General features: G+C 28.1%; 1 protein-coding gene across 2 annotated transcripts; it reads left to right on the forward strand.

Annotated features, from left to right (window-relative positions):
- The first annotated feature begins 1602 nt into the window (after positions 1-1602).
- LOC100213063 (zinc metalloproteinase nas-13) lies at positions 1603-15716 on the forward strand. 2 transcript variants are annotated; one of them, XM_065805521.1, is made up of 6 exons: positions 1603-1683; positions 12207-12264; positions 13641-13799; positions 14415-14535; positions 14753-14928; positions 15437-15716. In XM_065805521.1, exons 2-6 carry the CDS (start codon positions 12213-12215, stop codon positions 15655-15657), a joined length of 729 nt encoding a protein of 242 aa, XP_065661593.1. In that variant the 5' UTR covers positions 1603-1683; positions 12207-12212; the 3' UTR covers positions 15658-15716. The 2 variants fall into 2 exon arrangements, with proteins under 2 accessions (XP_065661593.1, XP_065661592.1); XM_065805520.1 differs by having other exon boundaries at positions 1613-1657.

Consider the following 15716-nt stretch of genomic DNA (forward strand, 5'->3'; position numbering starts at 1 on the left):
TCTACAGAATATCATAGATACTCACATAAGGAACGTTTTATGCAATAAAATTGATAAACACGAAAAAGCGACTCATTATTATTTATGATTACTTGCAAACGGTCAAACTAAAAACGAATTATATTTGCGTAGAACTATTTAGGCTTTGAACCAAAGTAATGAACGAGGAGCTTACGGAGTGCCTTCTCGTTGTCTAATTTTTGATTGTGCAACCTATTGCTTAGTGATCGAACAAATAATAACTTGTTTACGTTTAGTCGGGTGAAAAGGGTGAATGAGGCAACATTTCCCAGTAAAGCTCCAATAGTTTTTGCCTCTACTATTATACAATGCAAAGACGGACGTTGTCATAGAGAATTAAACGTCGTAGCGCTCCGTGCATTTTTTAAACGTTGAAACTATAAGCTTGTTGAATTGACCACAGTAAGTTGCTACTGCAATTGTGGTATTTGGCAGAATGAGTTCACAGTACTCAATACCACTCATATTCCACTAAACTGAAAGCAACCACTCTTTGGGGTATAGTTAACTTCGGATTCTGTTTGGTAGTTGTTCTTGTTTTACCCGCTGAGCTTCTTATTGTGATTTACGTAGAGTACCTACTTCTCTTTTCCGGTAGTGACATGGTCAAGCCAGTTGAATATACGGTGCAAGAGAAGAAGTTTATGCAAGTATTTGTGTAGTATCCAAGCTTCCAAATTAAAGGTCTTATTTAGTAAAATAGGTATTCTATTATATCTTGAAAGCATCCAAGTTTGCGTGTTAAGCAGCGCATAGTTAACCTTGGACCACTTTTTATTTACTGCTTAAAACTCTCCTAATAAAATTCCATTGGTTTGCCGGATTTGGGTTGAGGTTATAACGTTAGGTCGCCGTTACCGAAGCATTAAAAGCAACGCTTTACTGTCGCATTAACAACCCTGGCCTATCTGGTCACATATATTCTATGTTGATTTGGCTGCTAAGTGATCAAACTGAAACTTAAAAGCATGGTCTTACACGGTCTTTTACGTTGTTCATTTTTTACCATGTCCAGAAGTTGCAATCCAAAAGTTTTAATTGACTTAAAAGGCTTAAATTCATGAAAAAATTTTTGAAACTTCCAAAACTTTGAGAAAATTTTTAGAAAAATTTTTTACTATTTTTTGAAGAAGCCAATATTAAAGGACCTTCCAGAAAGTGGTGACATCAGCTATGTATATAACGTCAGTTATGTATTAAACGTCGGAATGAATTTAACGCCGGCTATGTATTTAACAATATGACTCAGTATCTTGTTATCAAATTTATAAATGCTTAGTTTGTTTAATAATTTACTAAAATACTTTTTAGTTTGTATTTATAATATAATAAATAATATGATAACTATAAATTTCTAAATGTCTACCTTGATGCCTATTATAAAAATATTTATAAAAAATATTGATACCTGGTTGAAGATAAAAGTTTATAATAATTATTAAAATAATGTTTATTTATAAACAGAAAATATATAAAAATGACAAGTATTGTAAGAATGATAAAACTCTAATAAAATTGTAAAAAAAGATCGCTAAACAAACAAGAAAGTAGAATTCAATACATAAATTTTTTTTATAATAACAAAGGATTGCAGTTATTAAGTGGCTTTTTTTTTCAAAGACCAATCATGTGTAAGGTAAAAATTAAAAAATTCGAGATCAGGTTAGTTGAACCTTTTTTTTTTAATTAACATGTACTAAAATGTTGTAAATTGAACGATTAAAAATTAATCTTTTATTTATTCGATATTTTTAAAAGTTTGTAATAAATATAGTGTCATTAAAATATTCCTTAAGTTCAAACTTGAGTACTTGTTATTAAAATTTTTTAAAATATTTAAAATTGAACAATTTAAATAACATATACAGTCATAGTATCAACTTAACTGATTGTTATTTATAATATACTATATGTTAAATCATAACTTAATATATCATTAAAGATACCAGTAGTATGTTAACCAGATAACAGTAGTATGTTAACCAGATAACAGTAGTATGTTAACCAGAGCTGAGTTACCACTACACAAATTTAGACCGAGAAGGCTGATTAATAAGAATTTTATAATTGGCATAAGTGCGCCGAAAGAATTTGCAAACAATATCATAAGTGCAAATTAACATAAGCGCAAATCATCAAAAGCACAAAGCAATTGCCAAAAAACTGACTAAGTTCAAATTTGAACAAGTGTAAACTGGCTCGAATTATTTACTGCTAAATTTTTGAATGACGCAAAACCTCAGTCTTTTTTTAAAACATCAAATTGATTGATCTAAGCTTTTTTGATTTTAATAACAAATACTAACAGTGTATCTTATTGTACAACAAAGCATATTGACAACGCACACCTTTTTATTTAATGTTAAGTTTTTTTTTAATTGTTTAAGGCAGTTTTGTTTTAGATTCTTTTGGAACCATTTTTAAGTTTTTATTTATAGTTTTAGTTAAAAATTCACTTAAGTCTCTGCTAGTTATATTATTAATATAGCTAAACTACTTTATAAGGGGCACTATTATATTCACAGCGGACCCAATGAAACTCCGGACATTATCTTAAAATTTTAATTACATATAAATATGGATACCGGATATCCGAATTTAACGACGGAGAACACAGTAAAAAAATTTATTTTTACTAGTTTGGCGCTGTATTCTCCTCCGTAAAAGCCGGACGTCTAGCAACCCTACATAATAAATGTCAGATTTCATATTTATTTCTAGAATGATCAAGTTATTTGAAAATTTTATTCATTATGTCTCTAATAAACTTAAGTTAAATCTTTAATAAAAGAAATTTTCTAAGCTTAATTACGCAACAAACTTTATTAAGTTATCACAAATATAAATTTCTAAACTAAATTTATTTTTCAAAATAAAAAAAATAAAAAAAACTCTATACACATTTTGCTTGAACTCTATACACAAGAAGATTGCTTTTACTAAAAAAAATATTTAATAATCAAATAGAAATAAATCTAAATAGAAATAAATCTAAAATAGAAATCTAAATGACGTATAAACTTAGATTTTAAAAGTTATTAAAAGAAGCCTAATGACACTTGACTTCGATAAAGTTGACAAATATAACGACAATAGCAAATGCTCAAATCAAATGTCAAGCTGGCAAAACAAATGTTCCGTTTTGTTGTATTCTTTGCCTCTCAGAACTAACTCAGAAAATAGATAAATATAAAATAAAAATAAAAAATAAAAAAAAACTATGCTTACAAATAATAGGTGTGCAAGCAGAATTGAAGCGGAACTCGTTCAAAAAAGTATAAACTAGTTGTGGGTGCAGTTTATAAATTTAACCGTTAATAATTTAACTTAATATTTTTCTGTTTTTAGACACCAAAGTTTTTGTTTTTACGAATTTTTGTTTTACTTATTCCATAATATCTCTCTATTTTTAATTTCAACGTTATAAAATCTCTCTCTCTTTATCTTTTTTTTTTTGACTGTGTTCTTTTTAAAACACTTTTTTCTGAATTGTGTTCCGCTATGTCTACGTCCGCTATGTGAAATCTTTTTAAACTGTGTTCCTCAAAAAAAAAATTAGTCTGCTATACATCTATATTTTATTTAGTAACATTAGGGGAGAGGGGGGTAGTTTAGGACAGGGGTAGTTTAGGACAACGCGAATAATCCAAAAAATACTATCTCTTCAACAAAGTTAAATATATTCGTCGAATGAAAATACTATCACACATAAGCGTCATAGGATTTTTTTCTCAAAGGCAGTCAGGTAGCTTTTCTACAAACGTTTTGTGGTTTTTGATATTTTTTCTAATTTTTTTAATTCTTAAGTGTAAGGATTTACAAAGAAATTTACTCCACCCAAGGAATTATTTTTTGCATTTTTAGTGAAAGGGATATGTTCTGCCATTGTATTAAAAATTCAACGATAAAACATAAATTCTTCACAAAGAAATTGTGGAATGTTTCTTGAGATCAGGGTTGAGGCAGCATCGGAAGATTTTCACGGGGCACATTAGAACGTGTCATAACATTAGGACGTGTCATAACGCGAATCATAACAATCTTCAAATAAAATTATACTATGTTTAAAGATGGTGCGCAATTATAAAAAGAAATGTGAAAGATTTATCAACGAGGAAAATTTAAAAATTGTAGTAAAACATGTATTTGATAAAACAATGAAGTTAAGAGAAGCTGCTGGTGTATTTGGGTACTCTAAAAGTACATTAGCTTACAGAATAAAAATGCTCAGAAATAATAGAAAATCGAAAAGTGATAACTTTTCAACCAAATATTCTGTGAATCAAGTATTTACAAATGTAGAAGAAGCTATGTTAGAAAGTTATATGTTGAAATCATCAAAAATAAATTATAGTTTAACTTATTACCAAGCTAGAGTTAATACTCTAGCATTAGCATATGAATATAGTAATGCTTTGAAAAAATGTCCTGAACTATGGAGCCAAAATAAAATTGCTGGCATTGAATGGATGAAAGGATTTATGATAAGACACAAAAAGCTTTCTCTGCGCAATTCAGAAAATACAAGTCTATCAAGAGCAACAAATTTTAACCGTCAAAATGTGAATGAATTTCAAATTAACTTAGAGACTCTTACTCTGTAAGTCAAAGTCTGTACTTAGAGACTCTGACTCTGTAAGTCAAAATATTCTCCAGGACGCATATTTAACCTAGACAAAACAAGTGTCATGTTAAGTGTAACTATGTGTGCTATTATTAATGCAGTTGGAAACACTATACCACCAGTTTTTACTTATCCTAGAGCAAGATTTCAATAGCGTATGCTAACAAGATGACCTAATGGTTGTGTTGGATTTGCTAACAATCCCAGTAGTGGATGGATGACAGGAGCACTTTTTATATGAGTGCTCCAACATTTAAAGTTACATTCAAAATGCAATATAAAAAAGGAGATTTTGTTATTGCTAGATAACCATAAAAGCTAATGTACTGTTGCAGAGTAAATGGAATTGTTTTACTTACATTCCCACCATATTGTACACATAGACTTAAACCTCTTGATGTTTCAGTATTGGGTCCTTTTAAACAAAAACTTTCTGTATCTCAAAATGACTGGTTGTTAAATCAAACTGGAAGAACTGTAACAGTTCATGATTTAGCCAGTATAGTAACCCCTGCGTATAATAGCTTATTTACACCAAATAATATTACTGCAGGGTTCAAAAAATGTGGTATTTTTTCTTTTTCAAGAAATGCATTTACAAATGAAGATTTCGACTGTTCAAAGGTAACAATCCATTATTACTAGATTGATAAGAGAAGCCTTAATAGCATCTCTTATCAATCTAGTAATAATGACAATAATAAAAAAAGCTTCGTTGATTTTAAAATTTCAAATGTTATTGATCATTCTATATAAAAAACTTTTAAGCTACTCTGCCAAATAATTAGTCATTTAATGCATATAAAAACTCAACTGATGAGCCATCACAGCCATCTGCACTATTTTTATCTCCTGAAATGATTAGACAATACCCAAAAGCACCTTCAAGAAAGAAAACATCAAGAGGCAGAAAAAAAGGAAGATCAAGAATTTTAACAGACACACCAGAAAGACCACCAAAAACAGAATCTTTAACTTACACAAAACAGAAACTATTTAACAAACATATCAACCCCCCAAAAAAATTAGTTATTGCAACAGTCTCTAGTTCTACCTGTATGCACAATAAAAGTAATTCTTGTTTGCAAAATAAAATAAGTTTAAATTTCAAAGACAAGTTTGTTGTATACACAGAAAAATTGAAAACAAAAGCATTAAATTATGGAGATTTTTTTTAGTACAATGTGCTTCAACAGTTAACAATGCAACGTTAGCTTTTGTTTGCAGAATTGAAGAAATAAATGGAAATATTTTGGTTGTTAATTTTTTGAATAAAAAAGTAGGATTTAATATTTTTTACTTTTCTGATATACAAAATAAGTGGTCGGTGCCAATTGCAGAAGTCTTAGCTAAACTTCCTATTCCAAACAATGCAGAAAGCATGTCAGGAGGTTCTGGTATAATATTCAAATTTTGGTTGAATGTTATGAATTCTCTCGATTCGAACAAAAGAAAAATTTCATGTTTACCTACATCTATTTTGTATTCACAGTCTTTAATTTTTTATTGATATCTTTTTATTAATAAGAGTGATATGTGATTGAATAGCATTTTCATTTTAGTTTATTCGAGTATACAAAAAAACTCATTAATGGTTTGAGATCTTTATAAGAATAATTATGTTACTCCCAATAGTTCTGTTGATTCTCTTATTGTTAATAATTACTGCTAAACGAAAAAATTAGGATTTAAGAAACATTTCTTGTCTTCTTATTATATTTCCTAAACTGCCCCAACATTGTCCTAAACTACCCCCTCTTGTGGGGTAGTTTTGGACAATGGGTAGCTTCGGTTTATATGAAGAAAAAAAAACTGTAATTTATTTGAACTAGCTCGACTTTGCTTTTTTATGAAGAACGAATACCTAAATTAACTTTTTCAGCAAAAAATTTAATTTTTTGTCAAACAGTACAAACTGTAATATCTTTTTAAAAAAGTGTCCTAATGTGCCCTCCTCTCCCCTATTCATTACTTATTCATTTTTTTTAAAAACCAAAAAAGGATTTGTTTCTGTTTCAACAATGATTTTTTCCGACAACAATAACTATATTGATATTTAAAAAATAGCGTCAGTTATTCTTAAATCAAAACATGCGGTTTAGCGTATCTTCATTAAATTTTTTTCTTTTTTTAGTTTCATACTTAAATCTATTTCACTAATTTGATAACATTTCCTTTTTTTTGTAAATTTGATTACAACCAATGAAAATATGTTTAATATACACACGCATACACAAAATAGAAATGTTTCCATTACTATAAGTCATTAAAAAAAAAAAAAAAAGAAGCAGCCTGGCGCTAAAAACCCCGTTTCAGAATCATTTCTGAATTAAAAGCAAATTGCAAATTTTTTAATCTCTAAAGCCAACTTCTACTTATAAAGCATTTGAAATTTTGTTAAAAGTCAATAACAACGAGTTTTTTAGGAATAGCATCCACAGATGTTATTACTAAAAAACAGTGTGCTAAAACATTTGCTACCCAAAATATGATGCAAACCTTGTTTTAAATTCAAATCTTTTATTTTTGTAAATTATTATAAGTCTATAAAGTTTACAAATTATTTTACAAATTTTATTTTATTTTTACGAAATGAAAAATGATAAGCATTATGAAAGAAATTATAACAAAAAAGTTGTCCAACTTATTAAGAAATTATAATCCAAATGTTGCCTTATCAATTACGATTCTATTAAGATAATTGCTAGCCATCTTGTTTTTATGTCATTCAGCACATTGTAACTATTTTCAATTTACAGCGTAGCTTTGAAGATTTCACTAAAAACTTTGCAAAGGTGAAACTAGAACCAACAATATAAGTTAACACCACTTTCTTTATATGCAGTTGCATGCCTCTAAAATGACTTTTGGCTAAAACAACAAACAAAACCTAATTGGATTATTCTTTAACTTTACAAATATTTTTAATGTTGATCAATAAATTCTTCTTGTCATTTTAATAAAGTTCCTTCCTGTATGGTTTAGCTCGATTGTATCTATGTGCACGTTAGATCAGCATACTTTAACAAACTGATAGTCTGTAGACCCAGCAAACATTCTATAGCAGAACATCCTAGAGCGGTCCTATATAGACATTTTAGACGGTCCACTGTAATTTTTATCATTGGTTACAAAACGGCCAGCCGATAACTAGCCACTATATCAAATATTGAAAAATTGTTGGCTGGCTACTTATAGCGGATGCCCCTAATAATCCATTATGTAACCAATGAGCAAAATTACAATGAACCGCTCAAAATATCTATATCGGTCCACTGCAAATCCACTACAAAAAAAGTTTGCTGGAAAACTCATCCAAAATAATGTACTTAAACACATACTTTTCATACCTTTGATAATAAAAACAGTATCTTAGCTCTACCACTTCAAACTTGCGATAAAATTGACGTTTTAAAAAAAATGTCATAGAACATAGGCAATTTAAAAATCATTTCAAAAAACAGACATGACTTGCACCCAGTGGCGAACTAGGATTTTTCGGGGCCGGGGGCTATTTAAAGCAGAAAGCAAGTTTCCATGACATTAATCAAAAATTTCATTTATAGAGTTTTTTTAAGGAAATCTTTTATCTTGAATAAAGGCCTCCGAAATTGCAATACTAGGATCAATAGTCCTCAACATCCCCCCCCTCCCTCCCTTAATTAGCACTGCTAGAGCACTCACTAACTGTTATATCACTATATACGACATATATCACTACATCACTAATATACTTAATCTAAAGTACTCAAATGCTAAACCTTATAAAAGTTTATTGAACTTAAGTGTTAAAATAAATTTTGCTTTAAAATGGCCGCGCACCAAGTTTAAATTTCTCTCAGCTCTATCAAAAGATTCAAAACACTATGTTTTCAAAAAATTGTTTATTTAAGTTAACTCATTTAAACCATTATAAACTTTGTAAACAAAATTTAAACAAAACTTTTAAAATTGGTCGATTTTCCTTTTAAAATGAATTCAAAATGAATATAACAAACCTAAAGCGTCGCACAAAATTCAAAATGAATAACCTTTAGAACAAACATGTCGCACAGTGAGGCAGATTAGGTTAAAAACGGCAAAAGTCACCTTTTTTTTTCATTTCAGACTTAAAATGTTAAAGTAAACTACTTTTTGGTAAGAAACTAACATAAAAAATTCCTTAGCAAATATTAAACTATTTATTTTAACATAAAATATGTAAAAATAAAAAAATTAAGACCACAAAATTTTGAGTTAGTAAAAGTAGGTAAAAGTTTTTTAAAACAATTTTTGAAATTTGTTGAAAAGTTATGTTTTTTAAAAAGAAACAAGATTTTTCATCAGACCACTAATTGGTGATCTGATCCTTCAAAAAATAAATTATTAATTGAAAAAAAAATTTACCTACGGTTGACAACACCATGCGAACAGCATATAATGATCGATACAATTTGGGGTAAGGATATTACTTGTAGAATTATAAATTTTCGGTTTTAAACCTTTGAACATTGCGTTATGAAGTAAATATAGGTCAAACACTAAATTATTATTACAATATTTTATTACAATAACAGATAGACAGATCAAAGTTTATTACAATGTCTCAGAAATGCAGCCTCTAAGTTTGTGAAGTTTATTTGAAGAAATATTTTAACTTTCCCAAGCAACCTTTTGCGTACTTGGTTTGTGTAATCGGTGTCGAAAGGAAAATTATTTTAAATATCACAGTGTCTTTCCAAACACTCAAAGCAATTACCATTTAATGCCAATTTTAACTTCGTTGCATTGTCAGTATTTCTTTTGCAAGAAAACCATGGCTGGGCTGAGTGATATGCAATAAAATTACACGCTTCTATTTTTTTTATTTTATGTCTGGGTCATAAACACATATTTTAAGCAATAGATAGCTCTTGAATTCCTTTGTGCATTCGAAATAAAAATTCGGTTAAGAAAAACGAATTGCGGGTAAATTCATTGTGTCTCGATAAGTCTTGTATCCTTTACATGACAAATCCAATTCCGTATAATCCTTTCTGCCATATTTCTTACTTTTAATAACTTTTTTTAATTAAATCATGGTAGTTACTAGTCAACTCATTAATGAACCAGGAATTAATATTAAGCGATGCTGGAATCAAATTTTAAGTTCTATTAAAATGCTGTAGGTTTAGATAAAAAACATGTAGTAGACAACGGTGATACCTGGAATACTTTTTTTCAAAAAATTTATTTACTATATTTTTAGAACATGTATTTACTGGCCTAATGTCACATATTACAACAAAAATTTTATTTAATAAATTAAATTTCAAAATAACTTTGTGTAACATCTTATAAATAGAGAAAGAGTTGCCTTCCTCTAATATTTTCAACGATATAACCAAAGATTTAGACTTGCACAAAATGCAAGTCGAATAATAAAGTTGTTTGTTTATGCTCTTACCATCACAATATAAGCTCCACATTTCTTTAGAAGGATTGAAATAAGACCAAATTAAGCTTATTTCATGTGCGAGTGTTATAAATTTTTGGAGTACAGATCTGCTAATTGATGCCTCACTAACTGCGTTGAGTACAGCTTCGGCAATCTTTGCCTTACAACATTCATTTTCAGCTATTTTAGCTGCCATCTTACTAGTAATCTTTGCACGTTTCAATGAGGTGGTGTAATAATCACTTGCGCTATTTTTAATGACTTTTACAACTAGAATTGTCTGTATAAAACAGTAGACAATAATTTATTTCAAGTTCATTTCTTTTAGGTGACAGGTCTCGCGGATGGGTTGTAATAGCCTCTGTCACAATACTTCATTGACCTTTGTACCCATTTAAAGATTTCTTAAGTTCATGTAAGAGTTTGTCTTTCAATTTAGCATTTTGTTAGCAACAAGTCAAATAATTTATATCAGCTAATAATAACACTTGTCTCCTTGTTCGTACTTTGTGTTGATTTAATTGCAAACTTATAACATTGAATAGCAGTGTTTACTTTCCTTTGCACAGATTTCTCCGGAAAACATGGCCTTGTTATTTTTTTCCGTACTTAACATACTTCAAATGAGATTTCTTTTATTGAAGTCTTTGATCTAAGAATATAAACCAATTCTATAAGAAAATGGTTTATTTCTAATATCTGCTTTGTCTGACATAATTTTAAAAAAATGCATCAGTGGCATCTCAATAAAATTCTCATAAAAACGATTTCTTGGCTTTGAAATATTGGAAGGGTAATTAATTTCTATAACTAACTTATTCTCTTATATCTTAAACATCAAAAATGTAGTTAATACTGGAATATAAGCAATATATAATAGTCAATATAATAGTCAAACAGTTATTGAAGCAAATTTTCAAAATGTAGAAGAAACTTTAAAATGGATTTACACAAAGAGAGTTTTTTGCATTTTTATAGTTTATTTTTATGTCTTTGTTAGTTTTAGGTCATTATGCCACCAATAGTTATAGGATCATCACTTGAAAAACGAAATTCCTCCTCCTAGTAACTAAGCATTAAAATATTGTTTCCGCAAAAAAACTGGTGAAAAAGCTTATTAAACCCAAAAAAAAAAAAACTTTCCAGCAATTTTTTTTAATCTCATTATGTTACAATTCAAAGGTTTTATTTATAAGTTACTAAATAACATGTAATGAGACAGAGTTCAGAGCAATTTCTTTCCGCATAGAAACAGCAGTGAAATTTGCTGTTAAAATTGTAAATGGTTATTGGTAGTCGAAATAGATGCAGCTATGAATAGCCTCATTAGTTTTAATAAAATGTTATTGTATATAATAATCACAAGGTTTTAACTTAAAATCTGGTGCGATAACCATTTAAGGAAAAAAAAGTTGATTTCATTTTTATCTCCGGATGTGTTATTTCCTTTCATTAAAAAATTTCATTGATAAATCTCTAAAATCAACATAAAAAATCAAACCCTTTTTTTATATAAAAAAATAAAAGCAATGTGTCAGATAAGAATTATCAATTAGGGTTCCATCGTCGATTTATATTTTCATTTTTTATTGTATCGTTATTTGTTCATTAATAATGCATGCAGGACAAATCTGGAGATTATCAGTTTGCTCAGATCACCATTTAAAGTGTTTTTACCATCTGTCGTTTAGGGAAAACATGCGAATGCTTAAAGCGTCACCATACATTTGCAATTTGTAAAGTTTCATTTTTTAAAGTTGATGAACCACATGTAGCTATTTTATTGGCTTTAAATTAAGAATCAGGAGGTTTTTGAAAATAAATTATTTCTATATCGAAAAAGTTATAAAAGCATTTTAAAGCTTCTTTTTTTTTTCTTTTTTTTTGGACAATTTTCATAGTTGCTGCAATAAGTTATCTGGTTTAAATATTTACACAGTCATACAGTTATTTCTTACAGAAGAAAAACCTAAAGTTTAAATAGATACAAAGATAACTACTACCCCCTGATTTTTTTTATTTAGTTATGTGGTGTTGTAACTTAAAGTTATTTCGCTTAAAAAGTCTGGGCCGTATTTATTTACTCAATACAAAACTGTTTTGTGTTTTAAAATAGTTTGAACAAATATTAAAATTTGTTTTAAGGAGAAAATGAGAAAGCTTGTTCTGGTTTGTATGTGCATTGTGTTCCAGACTAGTAAAGGTAAATTGCTTTATATATAATTAAAAACCTTTGTAGATGTCATTTCTTAAGTATAACGTTATTACCGATTAAATGTCAGAGCAACGGATTCATGGTTTAGTGAACAAATTATATTGTTATATTAGCGATTATTATGTCAATAAGGTTAAGCATTCAATGGTTTTATGAGTGAATTGGGAATTAAGTTGAGAAATCTTTTATATAGGTAGCTGCAAAAAATCTAGTTCTTAGACTGGGAAATAAAATATACAATAATAAAAATCATTATTATTATACGAATACTAAAAATATACTTGAATATATTCAAAGATTGCGTTTAGAAATGCTAATTAACTAGACTGCTTACTTAATTAGTTGACGAAAGTTGTGTTAAGACCTGTTCAGAGGTCTTTTACATAGCTATTGCTTATAGTCTAGAAATTAAACTATTAGATAAAAATATGAAACAATGGAAATAAATATTTATATATAAGTTTTGAAAGTATATTTAAATAAAAAAAATTATACAAGAACTTCAAAATTGAAAGAACTATAATTAAAAACTGCGTTAATAACATCTAACTGGCCAAAAAAAGGATACACTGCCTAAAATACTTCTTTTTTTTTTTAAATTGCATTATGAATTTCCAACAGTTTTGAAACAATTGGTTTTTTATATAAAAACATAGTCTTCAAAGGTGTAATTCAGACAGCAACGTTTGAATAAAGTTTATGCTATGGAAATTTCAAAAAAATTATTTCTGCTACAAATGCAACTAAAAATATTATATACAACTATTGTTATATACTTGCAAATTTCTACAACATTGGAAACCAGGCTTTAGTTTTGGTCAGCAAGGTCATTTTAAATCCGTACGTGCATTTCGTAACGAATTTCTTTTATTTGAATTTTTTTAAATAATCAAATTCATTTTCAAATACTGCATTATAAAAATAAAAAGAAGAAAATTTTGAATAAACTAAATTTAGTAAACAAAACATGAAAGTATTAAATAATTTAAAATTTAAAATATTTTATTAAATAATGAAAAGAATTGTTTAACAAATATTGTATTCGTAAATAAACATCCTAAATAAATATTTTTGATAAAAATATAATTTTAGTTAGTTATCAATGTATTTTAGTCTTTGAAAGATAATGTTAAAATAACAATTTAAAAATAAAACAGTTTTTTTTTGTTTTTTTGTTTTTTTGAGTAAATAAATGTTATAATAATGATTAATTTTAGGGTCTTTAAATTTATCGTTTTAAAGCCCCATAAATCCTAGTGGTGGAACCGTTTTAAATATATATAATATATAATTATATACATTTATGTGAAACTTTTTTTTTGTAAACCTGCGTTTGTTGGAAATCTATTTTATTTCTATTTTAGCTCTTCCAGCCAAAAAAATGGTCGTTGAAGGAGACATTTTAGTAACAAAAAATGTGGCTGAGTTCATGGTTGGAAGCGGAAGGAAAAGAAAAGCAATGAAGGGCGACATAATGCAGTGGGAGGGAGGAATCATACCGTATTCCATATCTTCTGATATAGGTTTAAAATATATTTCTGTAGTTAAAAAAATGACAGGAACAAAAAAAAGTTAATCAAGCAAATAATCTAAACTTTTAATATTTATCCCAAATATTTATCTAAATTAAAACCAAACTACAATTAGATTTTAAGTATATTTACATTACAAAATTAAGATGGTTTAAATTTGTATATATTTTAGTAATTCTATATTAATAAATAACTTAAGTACTGAGTTTAAAGCTTTTTATCCGTCATCTTTTTGCACCTTTGACCCAATCATATATTTATTGATAAAACCAGGAATAATAATTTAACTACTCAGGATTATGACAGCTGTAAAAATATGTCAATCGACAACATGCTTGTCAACAGCATCTTGCTGATTGTCTGTCACGTCATCCAACATGTCTGTCATTTTTCCAAAAGATGTTGCATAAACAAATTTTATGAGACAAAAAACAAATCTTATAAGAAAAAAAAATTATGTAACTGTGAAACAAATAAATAAAAAGCAAGACCTAAATGATAAATAAAAAATAGTAGACAAACAAGTTTTTTTTACGGTAGTTATTTTACAACTGTATATTTATGTACAATTAACACTAATTAAAGTTTTGTTTTTAATTTCTCCAGAGCCTCAAGTTCGCCAAATTATAGATAACTCGTTTAAAGTATACGAATTAAAAACATGTTTAAAATTTGTACCTGCGAAAACAACTGATAACGATTATATTCATTTCATTAAAGACAAAGGGTAAGTAATTACTTAAGTACTTGTTCTGAGTAATAATAACGGAAATATTTTCTGTAAGAATAAGTTGTTACAGAAAGCGCATATTGTAAAACAGCATCATGAAATGGCATAACAATGACATTTTGTTGCTTAAAGTTATTAATTTATTACCAAAATTTTAAGCTTCGTAAAAATTTATTATTTTTACATTTAAATCAAAATTAAAAAATATTTTAAGGTGTTACTCAGCAATCGGAAGACAGGGAGGGGAACAGGTTATTTCAATCGGAGATGGTTGTCAAACACAAATGCACGTACTTCATGAGCTAATGCACGGTATCGGTTTTTTTCATGAACAGTCTCGTTTTGATCGCGAGCTTTATGTAAATATACTTTGGTGGAATATTGCTGACGGTATATTTTTGATTATAATACATATTATGCATTTATAATAAACTTAAAAAGTTATATAACAAATTAAATGAATGAACCAGAAGTTTATACAACAAACTGATCTCAATCGTAATAAAATTTGCCCTTTGCAATTCCTTTCTAAAATTTGAAACTCTATTTTTTTAATAACATTCCAAGCATTATAGTTTTTAACATGTGCACATAATTTGAATTTTAAAAATTTTAGTATATCAGAAAATATTACCGGACACATATTTATCTTTAATAATTTCAGTGAGAAGAAAATGAGCAATGTTTTAAACAATATAAAGTCATTAGCTTAGTCTAAAATTAAAAGACGGTAAAATTTTATCCCAGTGGGCATGGTACGTTTTTAAAACGTACTTTAGACCTTTTCTATTAGGTTCAAACCAAGGTTAAACGTCCAAAAACGTTTTAAAAACGTACCATGCCCACTGTAATATATATAGTTCTTAAATATTTACTTCTTTTTTTATGCTTTTTATAGATGCTTTCAAAAATTTTGCGAGTTATGATCATGGAAAACTTGACACTTTAGGAGCACCATACGACAAACACAGTATCCTTCATTACAATAACAAAGCTTTCTCAAAATACGGTGACAATACTATAGAGTCTATTGATAATCCTGAAGAAGAGCTGGGTGGAGAATCTCTGAGTGACATTGACATCCAGCAAATTAACAAACTATATAACTGCAATTTGTAGTCTGGTGTGTTTTGGAAAATTACTGTAAATTATTTGTATATATTTAATTATTTAACTTA

The sequence above is a fragment of the Hydra vulgaris genome, chromosome 09 (assembly GCF_038396675.1).
Source record: "Hydra vulgaris chromosome 09, alternate assembly HydraT2T_AEP".
Taxonomy (NCBI): domain Eukaryota; kingdom Metazoa; phylum Cnidaria; class Hydrozoa; order Anthoathecata; family Hydridae; genus Hydra; species Hydra vulgaris.

What these genes read in the sequence shown, in the direction of transcription:
- LOC100213063 (XM_065805520.1), top strand. An exon ending in CATTTCATTAAAGACAAAGG is followed by an intron (nt 14,536 to 14,752) that starts GTAAGTAATTAC and finishes AAATATTTTAAG; the next exon opens with GTGTTACTCAGCAATCGGAA. An exon ending in TTGGTGGAATATTGCTGACG is followed by an intron (nt 14,929 to 15,436) that starts GTATATTTTTGA and finishes TGCTTTTTATAG; the next exon opens with ATGCTTTCAAAAATTTTGCG.